At 35.0% G+C, this 25,917-nt stretch overlaps 1 protein-coding gene across 3 annotated transcripts in view; it reads right to left on the bottom strand.

Annotated features, from left to right (window-relative positions):
• The window catches only part of RGS7 (regulator of G protein signaling 7), a 205,969-nt gene that overhangs the window by 70,784 nt on the left and 109,268 nt on the right, over nt 1-25,917 (bottom strand). For all 3 annotated transcript variants that reach the window (XM_056486927.1, XM_056486926.1, XM_056486925.1), the window contains exon 4: nt 10,975-11,025. In XM_056486927.1, the coding sequence (XP_056342902.1) occupies nt 10,975-11,025 (51 nt within the window). The remainder of the gene's footprint in view (nt 1-10,974; nt 11,026-25,917) is intronic.

The raw sequence follows: 25,917 nt of genomic DNA, 5'->3' as shown, positions 1-25,917 counted from the left end.
TTTCCTCTAATTTCACTATTACTACTCTTTGATCTTTTCTATTTTCAATTTTGTAGAAATCACAGACTTTTTTGCTCTTCTATCACTGGTATCTCTTGTCTCTTCAAATTGAAATGATAGAAGGGTGAAATCCAAACTCCTTTGAAGTATGAGTTTCCTGTTTTCCCCTCTGGGTCTTCCTCTGAAACTGCAACTTTTTGGTTTAAACTTTGATTCCCTTGCTTCTTTAAGGCAAAATAGAGGAAATCAAAACTTGTGTGTCTTGCTTTCCCTAATGACTCTCTGAACTTATCTCCATAAGATATTTCCAAACACTTCACTCATTCCCTCCTCCAGTATGAAACTCTGAGTTAATATTTAGTCATATGTGCACCCTTTTGAGCAAACCTGCTAAACATAAAAAAAAAAAAAAAAAAATCCAATTACTGCAAATACACTACTTTTGAGACTTCCTTCAGATGAAATCTCGCTCCACAGTTTCAAGCATCTGTAAGAGACCCAAAGTACTGACATAGGCACCTTCTACTGAGTATTATAATTATTATCCTATTATTTCAGGTTTTCTTGTATACTGCTTGCCAGTTGCTTCCTGCATACCAGAGCTTTCTACTTTTCTCGCCCCCAGGGGCTGAGTCTACAGATATGTGACGAAACTGGCTGCAAATGTTTGGTGGGGAAGCATGTGATTCATTCTCCACATGACACCCAAGAATCTGTGCATGCCAGTATCAGCCAGGAAAGGTGCTGTACATCCCAGCTCTCTCAGACACAGTGCCCTGTGTGATGGGGTGCTTTCCTGGCAGCAGCACCGTGCCATTGCTTCTCCCCTTCTTTGCCACCCTCCAGGGAAGGCACAGCTGCCAACTTCCCTCTCACTCAGCTCTGCTTGGGCACTACAAGCACTGGAGCATTTAGAAAAGCACTTTCCAGACACATCATCAGTAGGGACTGCCACAGACAGTTTAATATCTGGGATGGGGTTTCAAAGGAGAAGACCTGTTTTGAAAGCTTGGCAGATCTGGGGCATGTGAATAACTAACGTGGTTGATGCACCACTTGGATTTATGTCCAGTAAATACAAAAAGTAAGTACAGGCTTTTCCAGTGCACAAAATATTTCTTCCTGAAGGAACTACAGGAGAAAAGATTGTTGAATCAGAGGGACATCAGTTAGCATGGAGTTTCTGAAGTTGGGTGAGAGGAGCAAAAGGGTGCACTGACTTTCACAATGATTACTGCTGGTCAAGATGAATCATGATACTTTTTTTAGTCTCTAAGTCTGTTTTGATATGAATTGCTATTTTACCAACCATTACCTTTGTGTCATTGTTATGCATCTCTATCATAATTACAGAACACCCACTTATGACCAAGCAGTTCAGAAAATACAAAGAACATGTAGCAGTCACAGCTAGAAAAATAACTGCCTCTTTCACTGCACTCAATTCAATAAAGAAGAAAACAACTGTTCTCTTTATAACAATTTTCATACTTCCAGCAAACTGAGAGCATACAATACTGAAAACAGTGTCCTTTTTTCTGTGGGAAGAGTGTTGTGACTTCAAAGTCCACCAGGAGTTAACAGCTTTATAAGTAAATTGGTATCATTGAGACACACATCAAGAAAAAATGCCATCAAAGCTCAGGAAGGGTAACAACAAAGAATGTGGAGGTGGCTTTTCAGAAGAATAACATGCCACTCCCCATGTGATCAGGCACAGTTATCTGGGATGCACATACACAAGAATCCCCAAAGCAGTTATTACAAACAGGATCACTTTCAGAGAGTTTTCTTTGTCCATTATTTAGAGTAGTTTGGTAGGAAAATAAAGTATATTTCACTGTCCTCATCAAAATGAAGGAGAAAAATTTCCAGTGTTGCACAAGTCAATTTTATACCATCCTGTGTTCCTATTATCATAACTCCCACTCCTAGAGCTCACTTCTCTCCTTTGCAATGGATTTACACAGATAATTATAGAGAACTATCAGTTCAGCCAGCCAAATTCTGCTCTTAAAAATACAGAAATACTGACAGATATTAACTAGCAAAGATAGCTCAGTAAAAATTCTTTCATAAGTGCCTTTTTCTTCCCAAAAAAAGAGAAGGGACTTCAATGAATGACCTATTTCTTCTATCGTGACAGAATCTAAATGTAGAAGGAAGAGATTGGACGGATGACAACAGCAGCAGCAAAAACTATCAAAGTGTTTAAAATAAATTGATAAAATGAACAGAAGCATCTGGTTCAAAATAATGGTCAATCTATGTTTTATGGGAAGTAAAATATTAAATGGCTGAACTGTTAGCAGTAATGTGCCACTTATTGTTTAATCACCCTCAGTACTAAAGGAAAAAAGTTGAAAAATATGTCCTTAGGTTTTAGAAAGACATCCAGGGGAAATATGGGGTAAAAAGGATGTTCAAAACAGACATCAATACAGACAGCCCAATAGGAACTATAATAAAGGATAGAATGAATGAAAATAAAGATACATGCAACAAAAATAGGAAGATTCAAGATTACTTTTGTGGCTGGATATGTCTTACAACTCTGTGAGTGTTCCTATGTGGAAACAGAGAACATATAAGGTTATTAAAATCTGGTTAACAAAGTATCTTGGATTCCCAGGGAGCTCTTGACATGATTTTTAAAGGTATTAAGCAGATCATGAGAAAAGCAATAGGTAGAAAGGAGGGGATCTAGGTTAGGCATAGCAGATCAGTTATTATACTAAGCAGAGTAGTGTTACACTGAAGTAATATTACACTGAAGGGGGGAGTAACCACAGTAACTGTGTTTATTAGGTCCTGGACTATAATCCTAAGTTATCTACAGAAGGGTGTGAATGATGCATTTACATCAGATATAAAATTTCCTGAAAGTATAATATTACTGAGATCAGCAAAAAGTGAGTTGTGAGGAGATCATGTAAAACTACATGATACTGATTCATTAAACAATAAAACAGCAGCTGAAACTAAATTTTGATAAATGCTAAACACTTTAGATATGAACCTTTCCTCCCCAGTTGTACATGCCTGAATGTGGCTGCTAGGTAACTGCTGCTGCTGCTCAAGAAAAGCTAGAGGTGTTATATATGTGATTCTGTGAAAATATCCACTCAAATCTCAGAAAACAATGCATTAGTAGGAAAGAAATAGGAAAAAAACAAAATACAAAAAAAACCCCAAAACAAAACAGAAGAGAGCGTCAAGCACAGGAAGAGGCTGCCCAGGGAAATATTGAGCCACCATCCCTGGAGGTATTTAAAAGTTGTGTAGAACTTAGGATCACGGTTTAATGATGGACTTTGCAGTGCTGGGTTAATGGTTGGACACAATGATCTTAGAGGTCCTTTCCAACCCAAATGAGACTATGATTCTGTTTCACAGTTACCATGCTATAGTAGCTGCTTCTTATATTTTTTCTTTTTTTTTTTCATTACGTGCTAGTGGTGATATTTGATGACATAAATAATTCCAAAATTTCAAGAGGCAAATATTTTACTTCTATTTAATTTTTAATAAGTTTAAAGGCCATTAAAATGTTAAGTTTTCCAGTTTAACTGAAGTATTACCATAAAGTAGATAATAATTAGGAAGCAAATTTTCAAAAGTGTAAATTACCTGTAATAATTTCTGCATGCCTAATTGAGGTGAATAAATTATTTTTATGGCTTGAATTTTTTTAATTCATTTGAGCCTCAGCTTTAGTGAGAGCAGTAATTTTTTTATCAACTATAAAAATTAAATTCTATTGACACCAGATATTTTATACTTTGTGGTTCCAAGTGTTCTTAAGCCAAATGCGATCTGGAAAAACCAGAGTCGACATGGATCTTGTCAACCACCCCACCACACAAACAATTAAAATCCTGATAATTTGAGTAGATGACTGAATGCAAGCAGTGAAATTAGAAAAAGGAGGAGGGGAGGGAGAGGGAGAGGGAGAGGGAGAGGGAGAGGGAGAGGGAGAGGGAGAGGGAGAGGGAGAGGAGATATTGAAAAAAATGAGAGTGCCCAAGGAATATTAATCTCTCCAAGCTGAAATGGCAAGCAATGTCCTTGCATAGTAAATGTTGGACTGTCACTGTGCCCCTGTGTGTAGAGCAGTATTTCTCCACATATGCTATGGAAAAACTTGAAACACTCCTGAGGTCAGTTATTAACAAAATCAAGAGAAAGCCTCACACTAACCTTCAAGTCATCAAATACTTCATATGACATGTAAATATCAAAACATTTTTGTTTACTTGACTATAAATAGCTGCAGCAGCTGTTGACAAGATGAAATAGGATTTCAACTGCTTTTATTCAATTAAATTGGCCAGATTTAAAATCTCACTTCCACCTACTTGCATTTTCCATTACTATATAACACAGTTCTTTGGCAAACAAGGAAGCAGAAATCTAATGAAGTCTCTAGACAGTTATTTAGCTGTTTTTAATTAATTATGCCAGTGTGAATTGGGAATTAGTAAATGTTCTTCCTTTTAAACCTCCAAAACTTGGTATGATCACAAAGGTTCAGAAGGAGGCTGTCAAACAGCAAGAAAACCACAAAAATTCCGAGTAACTTTAGTAGAAATGAGATTAAATAATTTATCAGGTCATTATAATTCAACTTACACAATTAAATAATTAAATTTATTTCTAAAAGTTATCAGACTTGTCTCTAGAAGAATATATTTTGCTCTACCTTCATGGGTAAAGGTTTCAATTGTGTAATTTAAGCTATGTCCTAATTAGCTCTGTGACAGGATGAAAATCATTCCTTCAAATGCTGCAACACAGCATCTGAAGTTTTTTCCAATGAAATTACTTAAAATTAAAGCTTACTGATGTTTCATCTTCTACCAGCTTGACCAGGTAATAGTTTTAAAATTAACTTTTTATCTTAGTAAGCTTGTTCAGACTTATTTTTTAGTCAATATTTTGTATTCTAGTCAATACTGTTTTTCATTCTTTTCTCTGAATAAGACTCTCAAAGACCTCAGTGGAATAAAACCCATGCTGCCTACTGAATTGTAAAGAAAATGCTGATTGTTGGTTTGTTTCAATTTTTAAAACCTAATTGAGCATCAGACACGTTTTATAAACTAGATTTTGGATTTTAGCCTGAGATGTAGATTAAAGGCCAGGTTATACCTCATCCTATTTTAAAAGGAACATAGCTGAATCTTGATTTATTTGAGTTAAAAATAAAACCTCCAACTTTCTGCAGAGGTTGGAATTTCACCTTTAATGATTAAAACAAATGATGAAGGAGTGAATGTCATGTGAAGGTATTATACTTAATACTGAAAACAATTCTGAGTAGATTCTGGAGACTTTAATATTAAAGGCAATAATTATTTCCTGTTAAAATAAATATCTTTGAAGTCAGCACCATGGAATCAGGGCTACTATTAAGAAAAACCAAATTAAAAGACTCAGTTGATGCCTTGCTTTTTACCAGAGATAAGAAAGCATCAATAGAGATCACTTTTATACAGAAAATGAGTATGTCACACAAGCTGTAGTTGAATCGTAGAAGTATAGTACAGGGACACCTTTCAATAGATCAGGTTGCTCAAAGCCTAAGTAGAACCAAAAGAGATCCATTTTGAATCAATATGCTATTGACAATATCAGACATGTTGCTTAAAGTAACAACTTTAGAGCACATGTATTTTGTCATACCAATACCTGGTACTATAATTTTATTTTTATAATCATTTTATTGTACAGAAAAATATGCTAGACAGCAGCAAATTCCAAACTTCTCATATTTACCCATTACTCCAAGATGGATATTCCTTTATAAATTAAACAGACAAAACTCATTTATACTTCTCAGGTAATTCAAATGCATATAAAATTTCTTAATTGCTAGGGTAAAAAACTACTTTTTATGAAATCTTGCAAAATATAATGCCTCCTTAAGAAAATATCAAAGGAGGAATTTTATTTAGACATGCTTAGCATACTGAAACAGTTGCAATAGTTTGACCTATCTGGCTATGTGAAGGAAGCACTTTGTCACCAATACCATGGTAACATACTTTGCATCATGATAATGGTCCCATACTTTGCATCAATACCAGTCACAATCTTTGTACCTTCCCAGTAAGTGTAAAAAACTGCTCTTTCTTAACCAGATGCCACACTACCAAAAAGATCAGAAGAAATGACTGCTCTATCAAAGAAAATTGAAAATAAGCACTGATGTAGCCTACCACCTATCTACAAGTGAGAAAATAAAAAGGCCAAACTAGGAACATATTAATCACTTTCAAGAGTGACTACATGGAAAGGAGACTGTTCAAACACTGCAGGCACATTTGTAGGAAAACATCTCACGACAGGTGGCTGTGCAGGTCTGTGTGCTCTTGGAAACACTCCTAACACATGCAGTCTACATAGGAAAATAGATTATACTAATCTGAAAGAAGCTTCAGTGGAAAAAACATGAAATCCATTAAATCTGATCTATCCTGTCACAATTGAATTGCAGACAGTACACTTCTGTTCACCACTTACAAAATCTCTCTAAAGGCTTTGGGCAAATAAAACATCCTCTTCACATGAGCATTAACCATTGCACTCCTCAAATTCAAGAGTGGCTAGAAGCCCACTGATTGCCCCACACACGTAAGTATCCCCTATGCTGTTTGTAATTACATGAAACCTGACCCATACATTTTTTGCATGAATATGACAACGTTAATATTATTGGTACTAAAGCAGTGTCTGTAAATTCTGACATTTTTCATTATCAAACAGAATTTTGTTCTACTTTCTTTTTGTTCATCTGAGATTAAAGTCATTATTCCATTGAAATGTTACAAGATCTGACAAGCTCAGATCAAATTCACACAGTAGAAGAAAGTTGGGAAGTTAGTTACACTAGAATTGACAAAGGTTCATGAGATTTGCTATTGATCAAAATGTGCCTGAATTTCTATCAGGCATATGAAAAATGAGAGGGTCTGGTGTCCCTGGGTTCCCTGTTTGAGGGGTATGGTATGTGTGCAGGCAGTATAAATTACTTTCTTGGGGTTTTGGGTTGTTTCGGGGTTTTTTTTTAAGTCAATATAATAAAACGGGAGCATTCTATTCTTGCTCCACTTCCACCTGCTCTGATTAATGCAAAGACTGCAAAGATAAGCATGACCTTTCCATTCCTTTCTTTATTCTTTCTCATAAGAGACTCTTTTCTCTGTTAGCAATCTTTGGAACTACCTCCCCTTTTCTTGCAGCTCCCTGGTGCTGTTTCCCAAATGGCAATTGTTTACAACATCTTGTCTGGCTCCTGCTCTTTGCTGCTACCTTTCTGCATATAACTGGGGAAAGGGCAAAACAGAATTGAACAATTTTTCAAGTAAAATTTCATAGACTCAAATAAAAACCCTAACATTTTTCTTCTAACTTTTTAAAGCAAGTACTGTGTATTCTCAAGGTCATTATTAGTACACTAGCTGCTAGAGAGAGACTGTACTGAAGAGGGAAAACTGGAAGAAACATAAACAGATGTTGTGCTACTGAGCCCTCCCTTTTTATTGCACTTGATCAGTGACCACCATGGATGCTGATGGGCATCTAGTTACAAATTAGTTACACCAGTTACGTGAAAAAACTGTAAATGGTGAGAACTGACTGAAAAAAATCACAGGAGAGCATAAATATCAAGATAGTCTTTTTTCATAACTATAAAACTTGGATTAAGCCATATATATTTTTTACTTCAGTGTAATTCCTGATGTCCAGGAGCAATAGCAAACTGCTTCAACAGACTGCCCAAATGAGCTGGAGCTCATGTGAAAGCAGTGGTTGAGCATTCTAGAGCGAGTGACTGCAGTGGCTCTGCTGGAGCAACCATTCCATAAAGAAGTGCCTCCAACCAAATTCAGCTGGTTTGCAGCTATGGAAAATTAAATAAGCAACACTCAGGAGTAAAGGTATTTTAAAGGAAGACAAGGATTAAGTCTAAATATATTATCTACACTAAAAGGTATTTTCTGAGACATCTAGATGAAAATTATTCATGGGATGATTTGAAGATGAAATGATTGTTTGTGAATAATATCATTTCCTTGTGAAAAGACTGGAAAAGTCATACTGTTCTTTCTCCTTTAGGAGACAACAGCATCACTTACTATTAGGATGTTGCATGTTAGGGAATAGAGAAATCAAGTGTTTGCTGAAAGGGCATCAAAGAAATCAGTGCAAGAACCAAGTATAGGATTAGACTCTGCAATTTCAGCTGATACCTTTAAATCAGCTCATCTACCCTTTTTGTTCTGTTTCCCCCACGAAGGATTAAAGGAACTTCAATATCTGATGTGGTCAGTCTGGTGCATTTCACATCATTAATGATCACTTCAAAAAAGGAAAACACAATCTAGAAAAACAGAGCAGATTTTCCACATTAAGAGTAATTGGCAACATCAGCACTTACCCTGTAATGGTCAATTCAACAACACATGTCTAAGTGTCAAATCACAAGCCCGTTCAATTCTGTAAACTCAGTTAATTGCTTCTTTTCAGGTTGAGATCATGATTATATTTATGCCTGAATAAAACTTCTCCATTAAAAATAATTTGGACAATTTCTGTTTCTTAAAATTTTACAGATGAGTTGTAGGCTGAAACAAAACACTTCTTAAGTACATACTGAATAGCAAACAATGTAACAGCAACTGTACAATGCATTGAGCACAGCTATTCTGGGCACAAGCTCTGCTCCACTGAAATAACTCCAAATCTGGTACACATTAGCAGAATCTACCTATCATCTCCAGTTTATTTTCTTGATGGAGATCTACTGCAGCAAGCCATAATCTTTCAAATATTCCACTAAATATTATTTTTCATTTATTAAAAATGTGCATGGTTTTATTGACTGGCAGTTTACAAGTTCCTACTTGTTACCACTTTTTACAGTAAATTGCTGTTTCCAGGTGAAAGCTTTACACTTATTAACACACTGAAGCAAATGTTGCTGTCTAGTATATACTCTTATTATATGTACTCCAAGGTCTATTTTATGTTGTTCTTCCAGGTATGTGGCTGATATCAGATTTAGACAGAGATGACAACTTTCAGTGCAAACTAAGGCATTACTTATTTCTGCATGACAAAACTGCATAACACCACATGTGATTTCTAACAGGACCCTACGGGTAGTTTTAAAAAACAACTGGGTTAAACTACAACACACGGGTTAAAATCAATCAGAAGACACTGGAAATCCAAATTGTGGTGACAACAGATCACAGAAATTTAGGGCTTTTCCACTCAAGGTTCTAGATTGACTTGTCCAGAACTGAAATGAAAAGCAAGACACTTAGGGATTTTGAAAAAAAACAGAGGATTTTCAGAAGTTCTGTCATGTGAAAAGCTCTTGCTCACCATCTGTCAAGTTCGCTGTCATCTGGCAATTCTGAGCGTTACCCAAAGGAAGCATTTAGAGCTATTTGTTTTCCAAAGATCTGAATTTAACCAGATCCAGATAGCTGACTTTGGACTAGGACCAAAATACATAAGACATTTTTGTCATTGTGGATAGCTTTTTTTTTCCATCCATGTAATCTGAGAGGATAAAACCCAGCCTCAGTTAACTTACTGTGGTGTTTTGGTTACATATGTTAGTAGTTTGTGTGTTTGTTTAATTTTAATTGGATACGAACATAAGGAACCAAGGAGACATAGTTTCTGTTTAGTAGAAGCTTTTTCTATTCCTAATTTTGCAAAAAGCAGGTAATCTGAATGACAACCTATTGCAGTATTTCAGTTCTGGTTTGACAAATAAAGGTTAAGCTTCCACATCAAATAAACACAGACTAACAATCTTGCAAACTCTGGTAAATACAAATAGCTGAGTGTTTTGTAGCCAACAACTGAGAAATGTAATATCACGCTTAGGTCTTTTGAAACCTCCACACTGTCTCCAGGAAGCAAGCATACAGTCCTGTTCAAAGTTAGATAAAAATGTAGTGATCTCTGCCATATAACATGTCAATATGTTGTCAAATGACTACTTCCAAATACCAAATTATGTATTGATAGCTCCTCATTGCTCAAGTTGCAAATACAGTGATTTGGCCTTCTGCAATGATCGTACTTGGATTTCTAATTTGACAGAAAAACACATTTTAATAATAAAGACAAAAATTACCCCCAAAAATGTAAAAGAAACCAAACGCACCTGAAAGATAGCAAGGAAAAAAAAAAAAAGATTTTCTGATCATTTTTAAAGAAGGAAGATTATATTTTCTCTAACAAAAAAAACCCGGGAACTTCCACAGAATATTTTATTTCTACAATTCATCATTTTCTACTAGAAATCATTCCTTTATGGAAAATTTCTGATCAAGTAACTAGATTCTTGTAAATCCAGTAAATAAATAATAGCTAAATACAGTAACCAAACTTTGTTTCCTGCTGGGCACACAAGAAATCAATGGTAGACTTTGGAACCAAACCCTTACTTTCACCTCCCAACCCAGCTGATCAAGCAATGAACTGTTCTTCCTCATTTCCTCATTTCACTGATTCTATTTGCATTTCATTTTCCATTTAAGATGCTATAGAAGTGTCCAAATTTAAGATTAGCTTTTGGTAACACTACAAGAATGTATTTTAATAGTTCTATTTATTTTTTATATATTTAAAAATTCTGTAAGAAAACAGCATGTATTTAACAAATTGTTTAGCATAACACTGAGTAAATTCCTGATGGATTCAAATACATTTTGTAGCAAAGAACTATCATTATCATTCTCATATTATTTCTGCTGCAATAAAATGGATAATCAAAATTCTTAGATTGTCAGTAAAGGTTTTTAAGATTTTATGTCTGTTTTGATATTGAAATTGAATTGGTCAAATGCTGTCTTGTCATTCCCACCACAGCAGAAAACAAAGTCAGGTCCAATAATTTTGAAAAAATAAAGTAGAATTTTAAGACAAGAAAACAAAAGAAATTACCTGGATCCTCTATCGATAAGTTCTTCGTTAACCATTGAACAATATCTGAACCTAGGAGCAAAAGAAAAGGCATTTATAGATTAGCAAGTTTTCTCTCACTATTCTTCAGAACTCTGAGGCAATTCCTATTGTTCCTCCATGGAAGAGATCTACATTTTTTGCTCAGTCTGTCTATTGGCCATTCCATTTTAGTTTAGTTTCTTTTTTTAGCTTTGTTTTAGCAGAGAAACATTGAACTCCTTTCTTTAGGCTAAGACTTATAAAAAGTAATAGAAGTGCATTAAGTATGCAATAGTAGTCTGCATTTTAAAAATTATACTACCACAAAATGTACATAGAAAAACATTTTATTAATCTAAGTCATTCCCCCCTGCCATCCTGCTTAAAAATTAGTTTACCAGTAAAGGCATATTCAGTTACCTAAATATGGACTACCAGTGTATCAAATTCCACCCCATGGCTAAGCTCTTGACAAAATTTATTTTTCTCTTGGTGCCAAAGTGCTTTCCCTACCACTCCAGTCTCCCTTGCTCTCTATCTCTTCATTTATTGCATATCCTTTTCTTTCTATTTAATATCCTGCTTATTTTCAGGTCCCATGCTACTGCTTACCTCCTAACAACTTTGATACCAGATTTCTTCCTGCCTTTCACACTGAGTATCTTTCCAACCTCACCTCCTAATTCCTAACCCATCTGTTCCTCTTGGGCATGCACTTCTATCACACTTTGCGCTTTATGTCACAAGCTGAAGTCAGCCTTGTTTTCCAAAACAGAAAGCTACAGTTGAACTTCACTCACACAGTGAGCTTTATGTTCACTGCGAACCGGATTTGCAAAAGAAATTATGAAGCATTGCTGCAGACAAAAAACCCAAACCACATTCATAATTAGAGAAATTTGAAATAACCAAACTGGTTTAGAGAGAAAATGGGTGAAACACTGAGGGATGTTACATGTTCTTCATGTTTCATGATACCCTGACTTCAGACAAGCAATGTAATAGACAGAGACGTCACATATTTCCTTATAGAACCCATATTTAAGTTGTTCATCTATTTCCCACCAAGCATCATAACAAACCATCGTTGTAAACCTTAAATTTAAAACAATAATGAAAATCTATACAACTTATACAAATATAAACCAAATCAAGCAATAAAATCTCATGAATGTACTGTAATATATAACATAAGAATGTGGAGTATATTTCCCCTGTCACTCTTTAGATTCAGATTTCTTCCTGTACTTTACATTCTGCATAATTTCCTTTGTTTATCTCAAGGCAATGAAAACAGTATTTTAAAAAGATATTTCAGAAAAGAAAGTAAATTTACTTCTCCTTCTAGCTTTTAGTTTATTACACTTAGTGAATAGCTTTATCATGTATTTTTCAAAGCCTCATTGATTATATCATAGATTTCCATGTGTGTATGCATTATAAAATTCATTACATAGCAGTGAAAATCTCCAGAGATCATGTCCAGAGCAAACATTTTTCATTGCTATGGTAAATGTCTAAATTTTGAGAGATTTTAAACTGCAGTGGCAGAGTTTCTCATAGCATTTACATGGCTTTATTCCTAAAATGAGGCAATTTACCTTTGCATGCTGTTATAGGTTTGCAAAATGTTTCAGACAGATATTCCTACCCCAAAAAGATTTTATTTTTATAAATACAATTTTAATCCTTTTTTATACATATGAAATTTACAAGGTTGACACTGAAGGAAGAATTTTAGTTTAATATAAGATTAAATTTCATAAATCTCAATGACGCAGTTCCAAGCATTGCTATATTTTTCTGTCAGCTGACTAGAGAAGTTAGTCAGTCTTAAATATTTTCCTAAATCTTCAATGATCAAAGACAAAAATTAGACAAACAAAATGACATTTTGAATACTGATTTTTAACTTTATCTTCTTTCAAAACTCTCAGGTAGCATATGGGAAGAAGTCTTCTATTCTTTCCATCTCACCTTCAAACGTTTTTTTTTTTTTTGCCTCTTTTGAAAATTTTCTTACAGTGGCATGCTATATTCCTCAGCTCCTGGCCTCACATCTGAGTAGAAGACATAGTCTGCACACCCAAAATTTCATCTCCATATGTTCCAATGTCTTTTGGCTTATTATAAATAATAAATAATAGTGGGAAATCGAATTTCTTGAAAATGGCACCATCTGATTATGAAAGTTCATTGATGCTCTATTCACACTTTACTCTGAAGCCATTGCCCTGGCACATGAAATCCTAGACAGGAGTTTAAGCCAGCTATTGCATTTGGACACACTGATGATTTCAGAGGCATGACTTTCATGACAGAGGAATAAATATCAACATCACCACTCTCCTTCTACAGTGAAGGCTATTGGACTAAAACAAACTTGCAAGTAATTTTTCATATGGCAAGTGAGAAATGTATCAGTTCATATTCCTTTGGGAGATCTTGGGGCCAACTCTAGCCCTAAAATAATACTTATAGAGCTTGCTGGGTGTTGTTTTAGCTACTAGTTTTAATGTCTAACCAACAATATTGTTTCCCTTAATTATTCCTCTGCTCTTTTTTAAGGTTTATTAATTATGTAAATGTGTTTCTAAGAGCAAAACCATTCCTCTAATTTCTTAGGGAAAAAAAAAAAAAGAAAAAAAAAGAAAAAACAAGGCAGCAAAACAGGTGAAAACAGGAAAATAATACTTCCTGTGAGTGTAGCTTTGAACAAAACTGACCAGTAAAAACTGACCAGTAGACTTATGACAGTTTTCATACACAACGCTTCACATCTAAAGGAATTATGATCCAAGACTATAGACTTCATTATTTGTAAACAAGAACTAATACTTATAGAATGAAAAATCTTTAGCCTTCAAACATGATTCTGTCTTACCACCAGAAATCTAGCAAAAACACAAACTAGTCAGATTATAAAAATTTCATGGAAGCCACTACCCTTGGTACTGGTCTCACCTGAAAAGGAAAATTTCAGCAATCCAAAATAGAAAATGTTTGCTGTGTCAGATACTCAGTTTTTGTATATTCTTTAATGTGTCATATCAAAGACCCAGCTATAACATTGGCAAAGCAGATTCTCAAGTTGTTAAAGTCTCCCTGCCTCACTTTCAGCAAGCATAAAAAAAGCAAGTTGGCTATTAGATCTGCAAGGTGCAGAAGACTTCAGTCAAATTGCCAACTGAATATTGAAATCCCAGAAAAAGCTTCAGTTGTCATGCCAATTTTTAAAGCAAATAAAACTAGACAAGGAAAAACAATAATTTTTAGTAATATCTTAAAACTAGCAAAAGCAGAAAACATTTGAAAAAGGTGGTTTTTTAGACATGGAACCTGAAAGCCAAGAGTGAGATTCCTTAAATGCCAGCACCTATCCCCATACAGGCAATAAAATTCACAAGATCTTACTCAAGTCCAAACAAAAAAAAAAAGACAGACCTTAATCTTCTTTAAAGACATAGGCAAAAACATGTCTATATTCATATACAAATGAAAAAGACTCAGTCATGTTCTTTGTGAAATGTACTTGCAGAAAATTCCACAAGTGATTAATTTTAAATGAAATAGTCCAAAAATAGCAGTTGCTGAGGCTGTCACAGCATCTTTAGAAAATATTTTTGAGGAAAGTATGCTCTCTGAACTCTGCAATACTAATTTCCAAGTCAAAGTCATAAAGACCAGAACAGTGCTAAGGTTACCTTTCAGAGAAAATCACCTATTTTAAACAAATCCTTACAGAATACATTTTCAAAAGGTATCGCTCTGACCTGTAGAAAATTTCACAGGAATTATAAATCAAATTTTTGATATGCATAGATGCAATGAGCCATGCAAGCTTTGATCTAACAGAAAAAAAAAATATATATGATAGTAGTACTGCAAAAGAACAGCAAAATTCAAAATGCTCTATCTTTTTTCAAAATTCAAAAACATATCTAGTGGAAGAAGAGACAGCTGCAAGAAACCATATTTTACTAAGCAGAATCACAAACCAAGAGACCACTGAGAAACTTAATGCAATGATTTCTTACTTCATAAAGAGACAGGTTCAACCTTGCAAAGAAAATAGTCTTTTGCTGTTGATATCTTGGTTTAGTAACTAAAGCCTATTCTTCTTCTTCTTCTTCTTACTTGTAGACCTCAGAGTATTCCCAGATAATGAAAAGCAATGCACAAAGCTCCCCTGCATTGCTGATACCAAGAGAGAGGGTTTTGCTGTTGCCAGTGAAGGCTTTTGCCATCTGAACTCTCAAGAGCAACATAACCATCACAGTTATGGTTGCCCAGCCCTGTGAAATCTGGGCAGCTGGGCCTGTTTGGTGCTGATAGGCAGGAGCAGATCATTTGGGTGCTCCCTCGTGGTTGGCTGGCTCAGCTTCTCCACCATCCAGCCATGAGATTTTTCTGCAGGTCAGCTCATAGTACAGAAAACTTAATAAGCATGAGTCTAGAAAATATAACTGTCTAAATTTAAGACAAGACTACTACTAAATTAGTAAGGAAACTGCACTGTATTTCCATTATTTCTCTTTATTTTTTTATATTGAGAGAGGAGGATATTGAGTCATTTTAACTTCTGTCTTCAACAACAGCACTTCATGGTGATACATCAGGAAATTAAATTTAGTCACTGATATAAACTTCAAAATCTTTGATCATGACTGAAAAAAATACAATATGCAATTTAATTTCTCACCCCTGATTCAGACATTGGAAACACAGAAAGTGGATTAGATGAGCAGGAAGACTGTAAAAGCCAGTGATCTCTCAGGCTTTTAGAAAACAGCTTTTAGTTGTTTCAGAACAAAAATTGCTGCCTAATGGAGAGTAGGAGTCTGCAAGAGGCCTTTCCCTGGTGAATCGGACATAAATGATCTGCATTCTCCCTGAAGTATTTGCAATCACAAACAGTAGCATATACTGTCACAGTTCTATCAGCATGGATATTTTACAATTTCTTTTCTTTAGCTGAGAAGAACAGTTTGTGTATGAATTCTTCATATATATATATATCTGAAATAAATCAAGTACTATGTATTACAGGCAGAAGAGTAGAGGGAAGAAAAACAATGGTTATATTATATTTGGCTTAAAGTGTGGAAAAATACTTCATTATCCAGTACCTATACTGGATTATTCAGATTTTTTCCCTATGTATATTACAGCTGAGTATCACTTGGTTGCAGTGTCCACAGAAAGGTGAAAGAAGAATGTGGAGACTGCTCTCTGAGACTGGGGTTGCAGAAGTGCCTGAGGGATCATATATTCCATAAATTCTTTCCACCCTATATTTTTAGTTAATAGGTGTTTTCTTTTTTTTTTCTGTACTCTTTTGGATTAATGTGAAATAGATTTAAAGATTTAACTCAGTAGAATTTTTTATCATGAGGAGCAACAGAGCTGACACTGATAATTTGAATACTCTACTGATTGCACCAACATATTTACCTTCCTGACCTTTACTATTTAAATGGGTTGACTTTTTAAAAGAAAAAAACATCATTGATCAGAGTGCATTTTGATTAAGGAAATTATTTACATCTCGACTTTCACACACATTTCTGCCACTTGTTTTTTTTAGAATTACTGATGAAAACAACTGCAGAAACTTACTCTTTTGACTTACTATAATTGAGGGTGGACCACACATTCGTTTGAGTTATGTTAAGGAAGATTGTACCCAGGTGCAGATTTTAAAATGTCATCTGAATAATACTAGCTGTAGAGAGAATATGACATATTTTAATGAAACTACTCAAGCACAAAAGTAATTGCAGTTTTCTACTTTTAAAACAAAGTAAGCTGAAATATACTTATTTTCCAAAGTGAAGGTAGACACAGGAATTTTAGAAATGAAACCCTCAAATGAATCATCCTACTGCTTTTGAGTTGGATTCTTTCATTCTCTTCTGTAAGCAGTTCTCAGAAATACTCAAGCCTGAAAGGGCAGAAAGGATCCATAATTCTGACTAGCCTAACTTGTGAAGAAGAACATGTTGCTTGATACTGTTAGCTTTACACAGGAAAATTCTGCTTTACACAGGAAAATTCATCTACATTCATATTGGGAAATAGCTGATAAAGAACGCAAAAATCTCTTCCTCTTCCATACTTGTATGAAATAAATCAATGGTGTTGACCAATAAATTTCAGTAATGTAAACCCTGGAGTCACACTCAATCTCATAACCAAGCATCAGAGCAGAAATCTGGTTTATAAACACTAAAAGAATAATTAAATACAGCTTCGTATCTGTGGCACTCTTTATTCTAAAAGTGGCAATCCACACAGGTCTCTGTGTCCTCCAGCAAAAGGGATTGATGCTTCATTCCAGCAACATCTATCTCTACATTTTCCCAAAAGACATCCTCTACTTAGATCTCTTCCACAGCCACAAATGACACCAGCTGTGCATAATTGGCAATGTACCAGTAACCACTGATGAAACCCTGTAATCCCAAGGCTCTTATCCCAAACACTAGAGTTTGGCATCTTGCTGAAGAACATTGCTCTGTGCTAAACATTTGCAAGGCAGGTGATGCTGTTTAGAAAAACTAAGTTGCATGAAAGCCCTGTACAGCCTGCCTACTGCAAAGAAATTTTTATGCTTTTCTTCAAAATGATGTAAAGCCTTGTTATCTTGATGAAGATAATAGAGTATCAGTGTGCACATGATATGTAAAATATTAAAAATGTCCTCTAAGTAAAAAATATTTGTGGGGGGAAAAGCCCATAAAATATAAGCAGAACTCTAAACACCATAAAAATGCCCTGAAGAAATTTCATTTATAAAAAATCCTCACCTCCAAATAAAAAAGAAAAACAAAACAAAAACCAACCAACCAAAGCTAGAAAAAAAAGCCCACTTCGTTTTTAACTACTGCATGCTTTCTGCAACCAAAATTTCTAAAGACCAAGATGAATAAGGAGGCCAGGAGACTTACCAGTGAGACCTACTTGATTTCCTGTTCATGAGAAATCCTAAATAATGCTAAAAGAAGAGAATAAGCTAAGTGATTTCCAACTTTTCTCATCATCATGCCCCTTGCTTTTTTTCTCACTGAATTCCTCTCTTTTCAGACACCTGCAGACACATTTGGGTACTATTTAGGGAGAAGCAGACAAGAATTCAGCTACTCATCATGTTCTGCATTGACCATTACCTTTGGGAACTCAAGCTGAATCACATCCTCCAAAGCAGTTTTGTATCCAATGCCAGGTGGAAAGCAGGAAGCCTCCAAACACCAAGTACAATGTTGTCCATGCTCTTCCCAGCCACCAGTGTGTACTGTGTAAATCAACAGGCAACGAGGCTGTTCTGCAATATCAATGCCCCCCTTGTAGGAGTGCCTAGTCACCAGCTTAAAGAACTTTTTTTTCTATCTTTCTCAATGATGATGTAATTCCTTTTTAAAAATAATGAGAAACTCCACATGGAACAGTCTCTACTGTGTGCTAATTACCTTCTCTAAATCAGGAGGCAGCTTAATCCAAATTTCTGCTCAGACACAAGCAGTTTCAGGCCTTTGAACCTGAGTGTCTCCACCTCAGATTTTAGGCATTCTGGTTGTGACCCCTTTTAATTCCTTTTGCTGGAGCTGTAACTCTTTTGTGTTAAATAGCTTGGGAGATGAGAAGAGAAAATAAATTATTTACAGCCCTGTAGGAATCCCATGTGGGAAGCTGCGCTCCTGGAATCCCCTCCCTACTACTGTGCAGTCTGGTTAATGGGAAGTAGAACAGCATTGGCAAGTGTATCCTGGTGGAGAACACTGCAGGGTATGAATGTAAGAGCAGCCACCCTCAATAAAAGCCGAGATGGAAATGGATATTTGACTCCTAAGCCAAGTTTGACCTCCCAGTCCTGAAATAACACATGAAAGGGCAATAGTAACATCATTTTCATCTAAATAACTTGAACTCTTACTCTGAAAAATCCATCCAAGATTATGTCAGGAAAACTGATGATGTGTTCTTAAGAGAAAATATTGCTACTTGCCATAAATAGTTCATCTAACCTTCTTTTTGTATCTACTGGGTGTTTTACTGTGTCTTGCTGACAACTATGCATATAGAAAATAGGTAGATGGATAAGTGTATATTCTTTCTCTCATACACACATCAGTAAGTGTTTGCACATTGCACTTTGATATTCTTCACAGTACAGTAAAAGCTGCCTGAGTTTATCTCTGCCATGATAAACTCTTTTGCCTTCTTATTTTTTACATCAGCAGTTTGAAAATAGAGTGTAAAACCAAAAATCTTCTAAGTTCAACAAAAAAGCTTTGTGAAACTCTTGATCATTATTCACGCAATTATGTATTTTTTTAATATTTCCACACTGATATCTCTAAGAAATACAATATTTTCCTTCAGAAATGCTTCTTCTAATTCTTGTCATACTGGCCTCCAAAGGACACCCACACACAGATGGCAATGGAAGGAAGCGAGGAGCAATATAATTTCTGCTAGACATTTTTAAGATTTATGGAGAATTTTAACGGGGGAAAATCCCCAAGTGCGAATTCAGGGGTAATGGGAATAAATAAATTATATTAGACTTGATTTGGGATTTTGACTCCAGGAAGAAAGTCAGTGGGGATACAGTGACTTGCAGTTTTGACATTTGCCCAGCAACAATGTCAATGTACTTCCTCACAAAGTCTTCCTACACAATAATAGTTAATTTATACAGTTGGTTTGAAAACGGGTTTTTCCACTGTTGCTATTTCAAAACACTCTTTCAATGACTCATGTTTTTACTGTTCTTTTCACTTAAGACTCTCAAAACTGATGTCCAGAAAAAACAAAAAAAACCAAAAACACTTTGATCAGTGTAGATTTCTTGACTAACCCAATCTATTTAGTATAGTTATTTTGACAAAAATAGACCTTTTAGAGAGATTTAGCGATGCTCTGCACAAGCTCCTGAATCACAAATTTCCCAAGAATTTGATCATAACCCAGCCATTCTCACACATACAAAAACCACTCCAACAGGAAACTTCTTCTCAATAAAAAAAATCAACAATAGAGCAGCTGCACAATATACTTAGGTTCAGAGATACAATCCAGCACAGGGACACGGGCTATAAAGTCTGAAAACATGAATTTCGTAGCAAAATACCAAGAAATTGCAGAATAAAAATACTTGTTGGGCCAAAGTAGTCATCTGGGAGTTTTGGTTCTTTATTCCCATTGTTCCACAGCCAGTAGCACAGATCAGCTATTTTTCAAATAGTAGTAATAAATACAATGTATGAAATCCAAGAAAGATTGCTGAAGCTGAGTAGAAACCTTCAACCTTAATCCGAATATGCAAGTCTTACACCAGAAATGTCACTGACTCTGATCAAAACTTTGCTCAGGCCTTCTTTTTTTTTTTCCAATTTGAAATATGAAATGTTTTAATATTCAATAGACCACAGAAAGTTCAAATGAATTTCTATTCTCGATTAATCTGTGCTGAATGTTTTTGTGGCATTTCCTCCAGATCCATGATTATTTTAATACTGCTATGTCTCAGAGTTTACACTTCAAAGATCTGCTTCAGGGCTACATTTTCAAAAGGAAAAGGAAATTAAGTTGTTCAAATTTTAATTACCTATATTTTTGAGCATTATTGTGACTGAAAATCTAATCCCATTCAGTTTTTAGTAAAATATAGGACTGCTTCAAGACTTCAGTATGCTCAGTTGCAACAAAAATAACTTACATTATGTAGTATGGAACAAACTGTGTTAGAAATAAGAATTACTTTGCTCCAACTCGATACTTTTACCAAATTCAGCATATTTTTCATTTCAGTCTTTCATCACTATTCAGAGATTATGAATTAACTTATTCTAAATGTTGATAATTGTGCTGCACAACTATCAGAAGCAGATGTTACTGGGACTGTTTTCAAAGACATAAAAATCTCATATTTCTTCTCACGGTTGTTCTTTATATAAGTACCTTAAGAACCCTGTAACAAGAAAGGTAAAAATTATTACCTCTTGAGGAAAATTCCAAAATATTCATTGAAATATAAATTCTGCTGACAATTGAAATTCTCTAACATGATTTATCCATCAATGGAGATTTACCAAAAATTGAGGTAGACACGAATTACTATTTTCATCAACAATCAACAGCTCTTGGGTTTAAAATAAATTTAATCATATCAACCACAGTAAGTAATATATTTCTGTAATATTTCTATCTCAAATTGAAAATTGATGTATGGTATATGCTCAATGGTATATACTCATATATGTGAATATACATGCCAGTCATTTTATATATTATGCTCCCATCCATCATAATGAACTTAGCAAACCAAGAAGTAAAATTTGGAGAAAATAAATCCCTCCACCAAGTTCATTCCCTTTCTGCTGTGTTTCCCAAGGGATATGCACATCAGCATTTGTAAGATATAAATTGAAGCCCTGTAGCTAGTATTAGCTTTTTCTCTATGACATTTTTATAGGAATTCAAAAGCCACCTTTCTGCTTTGACAAGTAACATGGTACCACATTAATCAAATACATTTTTGAAGCAAAGTACTTTCCTTCATCAGTATCAGCCAATGGTCATTGACCCATCACTAATGTCTCCATTTTAGGAATGTCTCTTGGAGCCTGGACAAAGAAATAATCTCTGCAAAAACCTTCTGTTTTCTCCCATCCCTACCCTCACATTCATTACATCCAGAGCAACCATTTAATAACACTAATCCACGACCTCATGGGAAGCATCTGTAAGTTTATGTGGAAAAGCTGGAGAGACTGATTTTCCACCATCCATTATCTACTTGAAGAACGATAAAAAAGACATTATTCTGAACAATCCTGGACCAAGATGTGACCTTTGGTATTATTTCTACAGTAAAGATTCCTCATACTGTGCTGTGGATTTTTGGGGCTAGAGAACAGAAAAGCATTTTGAAAAGATGAACCTGTAAGTATTAGTGCAATAAATAATAGTGCATGTCCTGGAGTCTTGGAGGCTTCATTTCATGTTATTTTAATATACATTTCAATGTTTTATTTCTTTAGCTGAGAACTGATGGTGTCTTACTGTGAACATAGGATGGATCTTTCATAACTTAGACTTGAGAGTACAGAAGCTTTTTGTAAAGATGAGACTGTAGTTCATTATTTTTTTCCTTCTTCAGAAAATGCAGAAAAAAATAGGTTCATACAGTTGCCTAGGAGTATGCAGTGACGTGAATACTACTTTTAGCACCTGTTGCGTCTTGGCTGTTTACATTGTCAAAGTAAGAATAAAAAGTATCAAGACTAAAATCACCCTTGGTGAGGGAACACAACCATTCAGCTACCTATCCAAACCAGTCCTGGCCCCCTTCCCAGCCCCTGGACAAACCATTTATTTGACTTTTGGTTTCTCCATGTAATTTTTGAGGATTTGTACATTTTTTATGTAAAATTCTCAATGGTCACCATTTCTTCCTTTACCACTGACTGCACTGAACAGATTACATATATTCTCTTGGGAAAATAAAGGCAGGATCAGTGAAGAAATATAAAGCAAATAGATATCCAGAATATATAGGATTACTGCGAAAGTAGACACAACTCTTGTGTTGAGTTCTGGAGATAGTAAAGATTTGTCAGCCAGCTAAGGAATTGTGCTGTCTACATGAAATATGGTCCCAAGATTGGGACGGAGGCAAGATGACTTTTGGGAAAAGCATGCTCTTGGCTCAATCTCATTACAAGACCTAAAATGAGCTCGTCAACAGGTTACAAAAGAAAACTAGCTGCACTCCCCTGCAACAGGAAAAAAGCAACAAAACCGCAAAATTCAAAGATTTAAAGTATTTTTTAATAGATAAATGCACCCTGTTCAATCTGGCACCAGAAATTAATATGATCCTCCTGCTACCTTATTGTCAGATAAGAAATCAGGGGAGAGCAGCAAAGGGTGCTTGTGCTTGGACTAGCAAATATCCTGATTATGACAGTATGCAGATCACTTCCCCTTGATAGCCTGGGAACAGAAGTGTTACCATTTTCAAAATACAGGTGAAAGGGACTAATGGTAGTATGACTGCTGAGAGTTTCTCCTGATGCAAAACAGGATGGATATAAGTCATGTAGGAGGGAAGTCTTAAGTAGCTTATCCCCTTCAAACTTCAGCTTCACTTTGAATGAGGCAGGTTTCTACTTAGAAACTAATGTAATAGTAATAATAATAATAATAATAATAATAATAATAATAATAATAATTACTGTTTTAGTCCTCCCTTCTACCCTTCTATCTGACCCAGCATAAAACTGGGCTCCTGTCAATAACCAATATATAAATAAATGCCTGTCTTAGCAATGTTTTCAACAAATAACGTCCAAATAATGTCCAGCTACAACAAATAAGGCCAGCTGCATTAACAGCCAGTAAAACATTCTGCTCTCAAGTGAGACATGACCACTGTATTTGTCCTGCAGCACACAAACACAGCAGCAATTCCCACCAGTCAGAAAATATCAGAAGAATTTCTCCATCTCAAATTCACTACTCTCATCTTTTATTGACTAATCAAAGGGTATGTCTTTGGTCATTGCCATTTCTTGGACAACGCTCCATGGTTTTAAGTAATGGCTGATGGAATAGATTTATATGCTTCTATTTTTAAAGTTTTTTTTTTTTTTTTTTTTTTTTTTTGTAAAGGAAGTAATGGCTTAGTAGTTTAGGTGATTATATTAAAAAATATCTGTAGATTCAACTTTGAAACTGACATCCTTTCTTACTTATGGTATTGAGTTTTCCCTCACACGTTATGCTTCTAGAAATGACTGTCACTCAGGGAAAGGAAGCAACAAGGTTTTACTACTGTTAATAAGCTTTACATTTCAGCAATTTTTCCTTCTCACATGTTCAAAACTATCATTTAGCTTGCGTTATGAAAGATGTCCTTGCTAGTTAGTTTTCTTGTTTTTAGCAAGTAAGCTAACAAAGGCAGACAAGTTCTTGTTCTTCAAAAAAACAACGTGTGTGCGAAGAAAATAGAGGAAAATTACAGCCCTGAGTACAGGTTCTTAAGATGAAGCCCCCACAAGTAACCATTGTTACATATATAGAAAATACAAGCATGTAATGCTTTAGTGATGCCTAAATTTGATGCACTCTAAACTTAGTAAAGATGCTGATCACCAAACCAAGCATATCAGTAAAGGCAGATCATCTGGCAGAGGTAGGAGTTACTCTCCTATTTCATGTTGCAGAGCTCATTCAGTAATTTAAATATGGAAGCATTTTATACTAATTGCTATTCAAACGTGTTGGAACAGTGAGTCCCTCTGCTAAGGACCCTACAATCATAATTTCTGATGTAGAGCATCTTCAAAAGGATGCTTCACAAATCACAACAGAACCAGAGACACCAGAGTTTCTTACCTTGCAGCACATTTTGAGGCTCTCAAACTTCATTTTGATATGAAGTGGAACCCCAACATCAAACATCAAAGTTTTGCATAAACTAAAAAATTAAAAATATTTTCCTTTAATGCTATCAAAATGTGTGATTCAACAGGGACAAAACCTTTTTCTTAGTATAAAACAAACAGAATTTTTTATCTTCATCTTTCTGACTCATACGACACCTTCTAATGGGAGTATAATAATAAAACAATAAAAAACCCTCAGTATTTCAGTACTTTCTGATAATGGCAATGTCAAAAAAATCTCCTCAGAAAGTGTGGCTCTGAAAACATTTCACAGCAGAAAACTGGTTTGCTAGCTATAACATCATAAATGCTCCTAATGGATAATTCTTCTATATTAAGCAGATATAGAACTAAGATGGATGTGCCTCATTATCTTATGATTCTATGATCTCTTTGACAAGACCAGAGGACAGAGCCATAGGACCTGCTACATGGAGCACTCAGGGACATTCAATTGATAGTTTTAGACACAAGAGATAAAATAGGAAGAGAAAAATGGTCAATTTCATCTGCCTATTTCTCTTAAGGTGTTAGGTTGTCAATCATTATCAGAATAAGTAAAAATTTTTATTCCACTGTACATCTTTAATAATGTATCACTTCCATTTTAACCTAAAGATATTCTTATTGTGCCATATAAATACTATAATGATAGCAGTGATAGCTCTCCTTATCTCATACCATGCCTCTCTCTTGTTTATGAGTCATCTCTCCTCTTACCATGTAGTAAAGAAAACAGATGAGCCTTGAAAAGCTAACACTTTTGCAATTTTATATAGCAAATACCATTTGGAAAATGCATCTGTAAAATCACAGCTCCTGTAACTACTACACCAGTTTCCAGGCAGTGTGCTATATAGAGTGGGGATGAAAACATTTGGGAAGTATCTGGAATTTAGCTTCTAAAAGATGTTTTTCTTTGAAAATAAGAGTAAGAGCAAACTTACTATTTTGGCAGTTTTGAATCATGTCCTTTTAAGCTTTAATTTCAAATCTATTTTTAATTCTGGTGTTATGCTGAAAAGTAATTTCTCTTTATTGAATGATAAATCAAAGGGAATATTATAAAACCATCCTCCGTTTAAGTTGCAATGGGGAAAATCCAAAGTAACTCCATTATGGTCACTAAAAACATTTCAAAAGTTTCAAACCAACATAGTTTCAAGAAGTGATTGAAAAAGATATTGAAATATGGCTCATATTCTTCTCAGCTATGATATATGTTGAGAATTGTAGAGAACAAATGGCAATTTAATGTTGCTTAAGGAACTTAAAGTCTATTTCTTTACTCCTTCTAAGGTCAGTATGCATGCAAAACTGTGATGAAACCATAACCATCTAGAGCTCTTCTAACATAAAACTTCTCTATACAATTCTGTACATTTTTATAGTCATCTGCACCTTTGCTCCCTGACAGGTGAAAGGGATGTGCAAAAAAGGCTCCAACTCTTCACATTGTTTAAGAAGCTGTCCTGATGGTCTCTCAAGC

This window comes from Oenanthe melanoleuca, chromosome 3, assembly GCF_029582105.1.
Source record: "Oenanthe melanoleuca isolate GR-GAL-2019-014 chromosome 3, OMel1.0, whole genome shotgun sequence".
NCBI classification, from domain to species: domain Eukaryota; kingdom Metazoa; phylum Chordata; class Aves; order Passeriformes; family Muscicapidae; genus Oenanthe; species Oenanthe melanoleuca.
The sequence above is the reverse complement of the archived record's forward strand: the minus strand, read 5'-3'. Positions and strand labels throughout refer to the sequence as shown.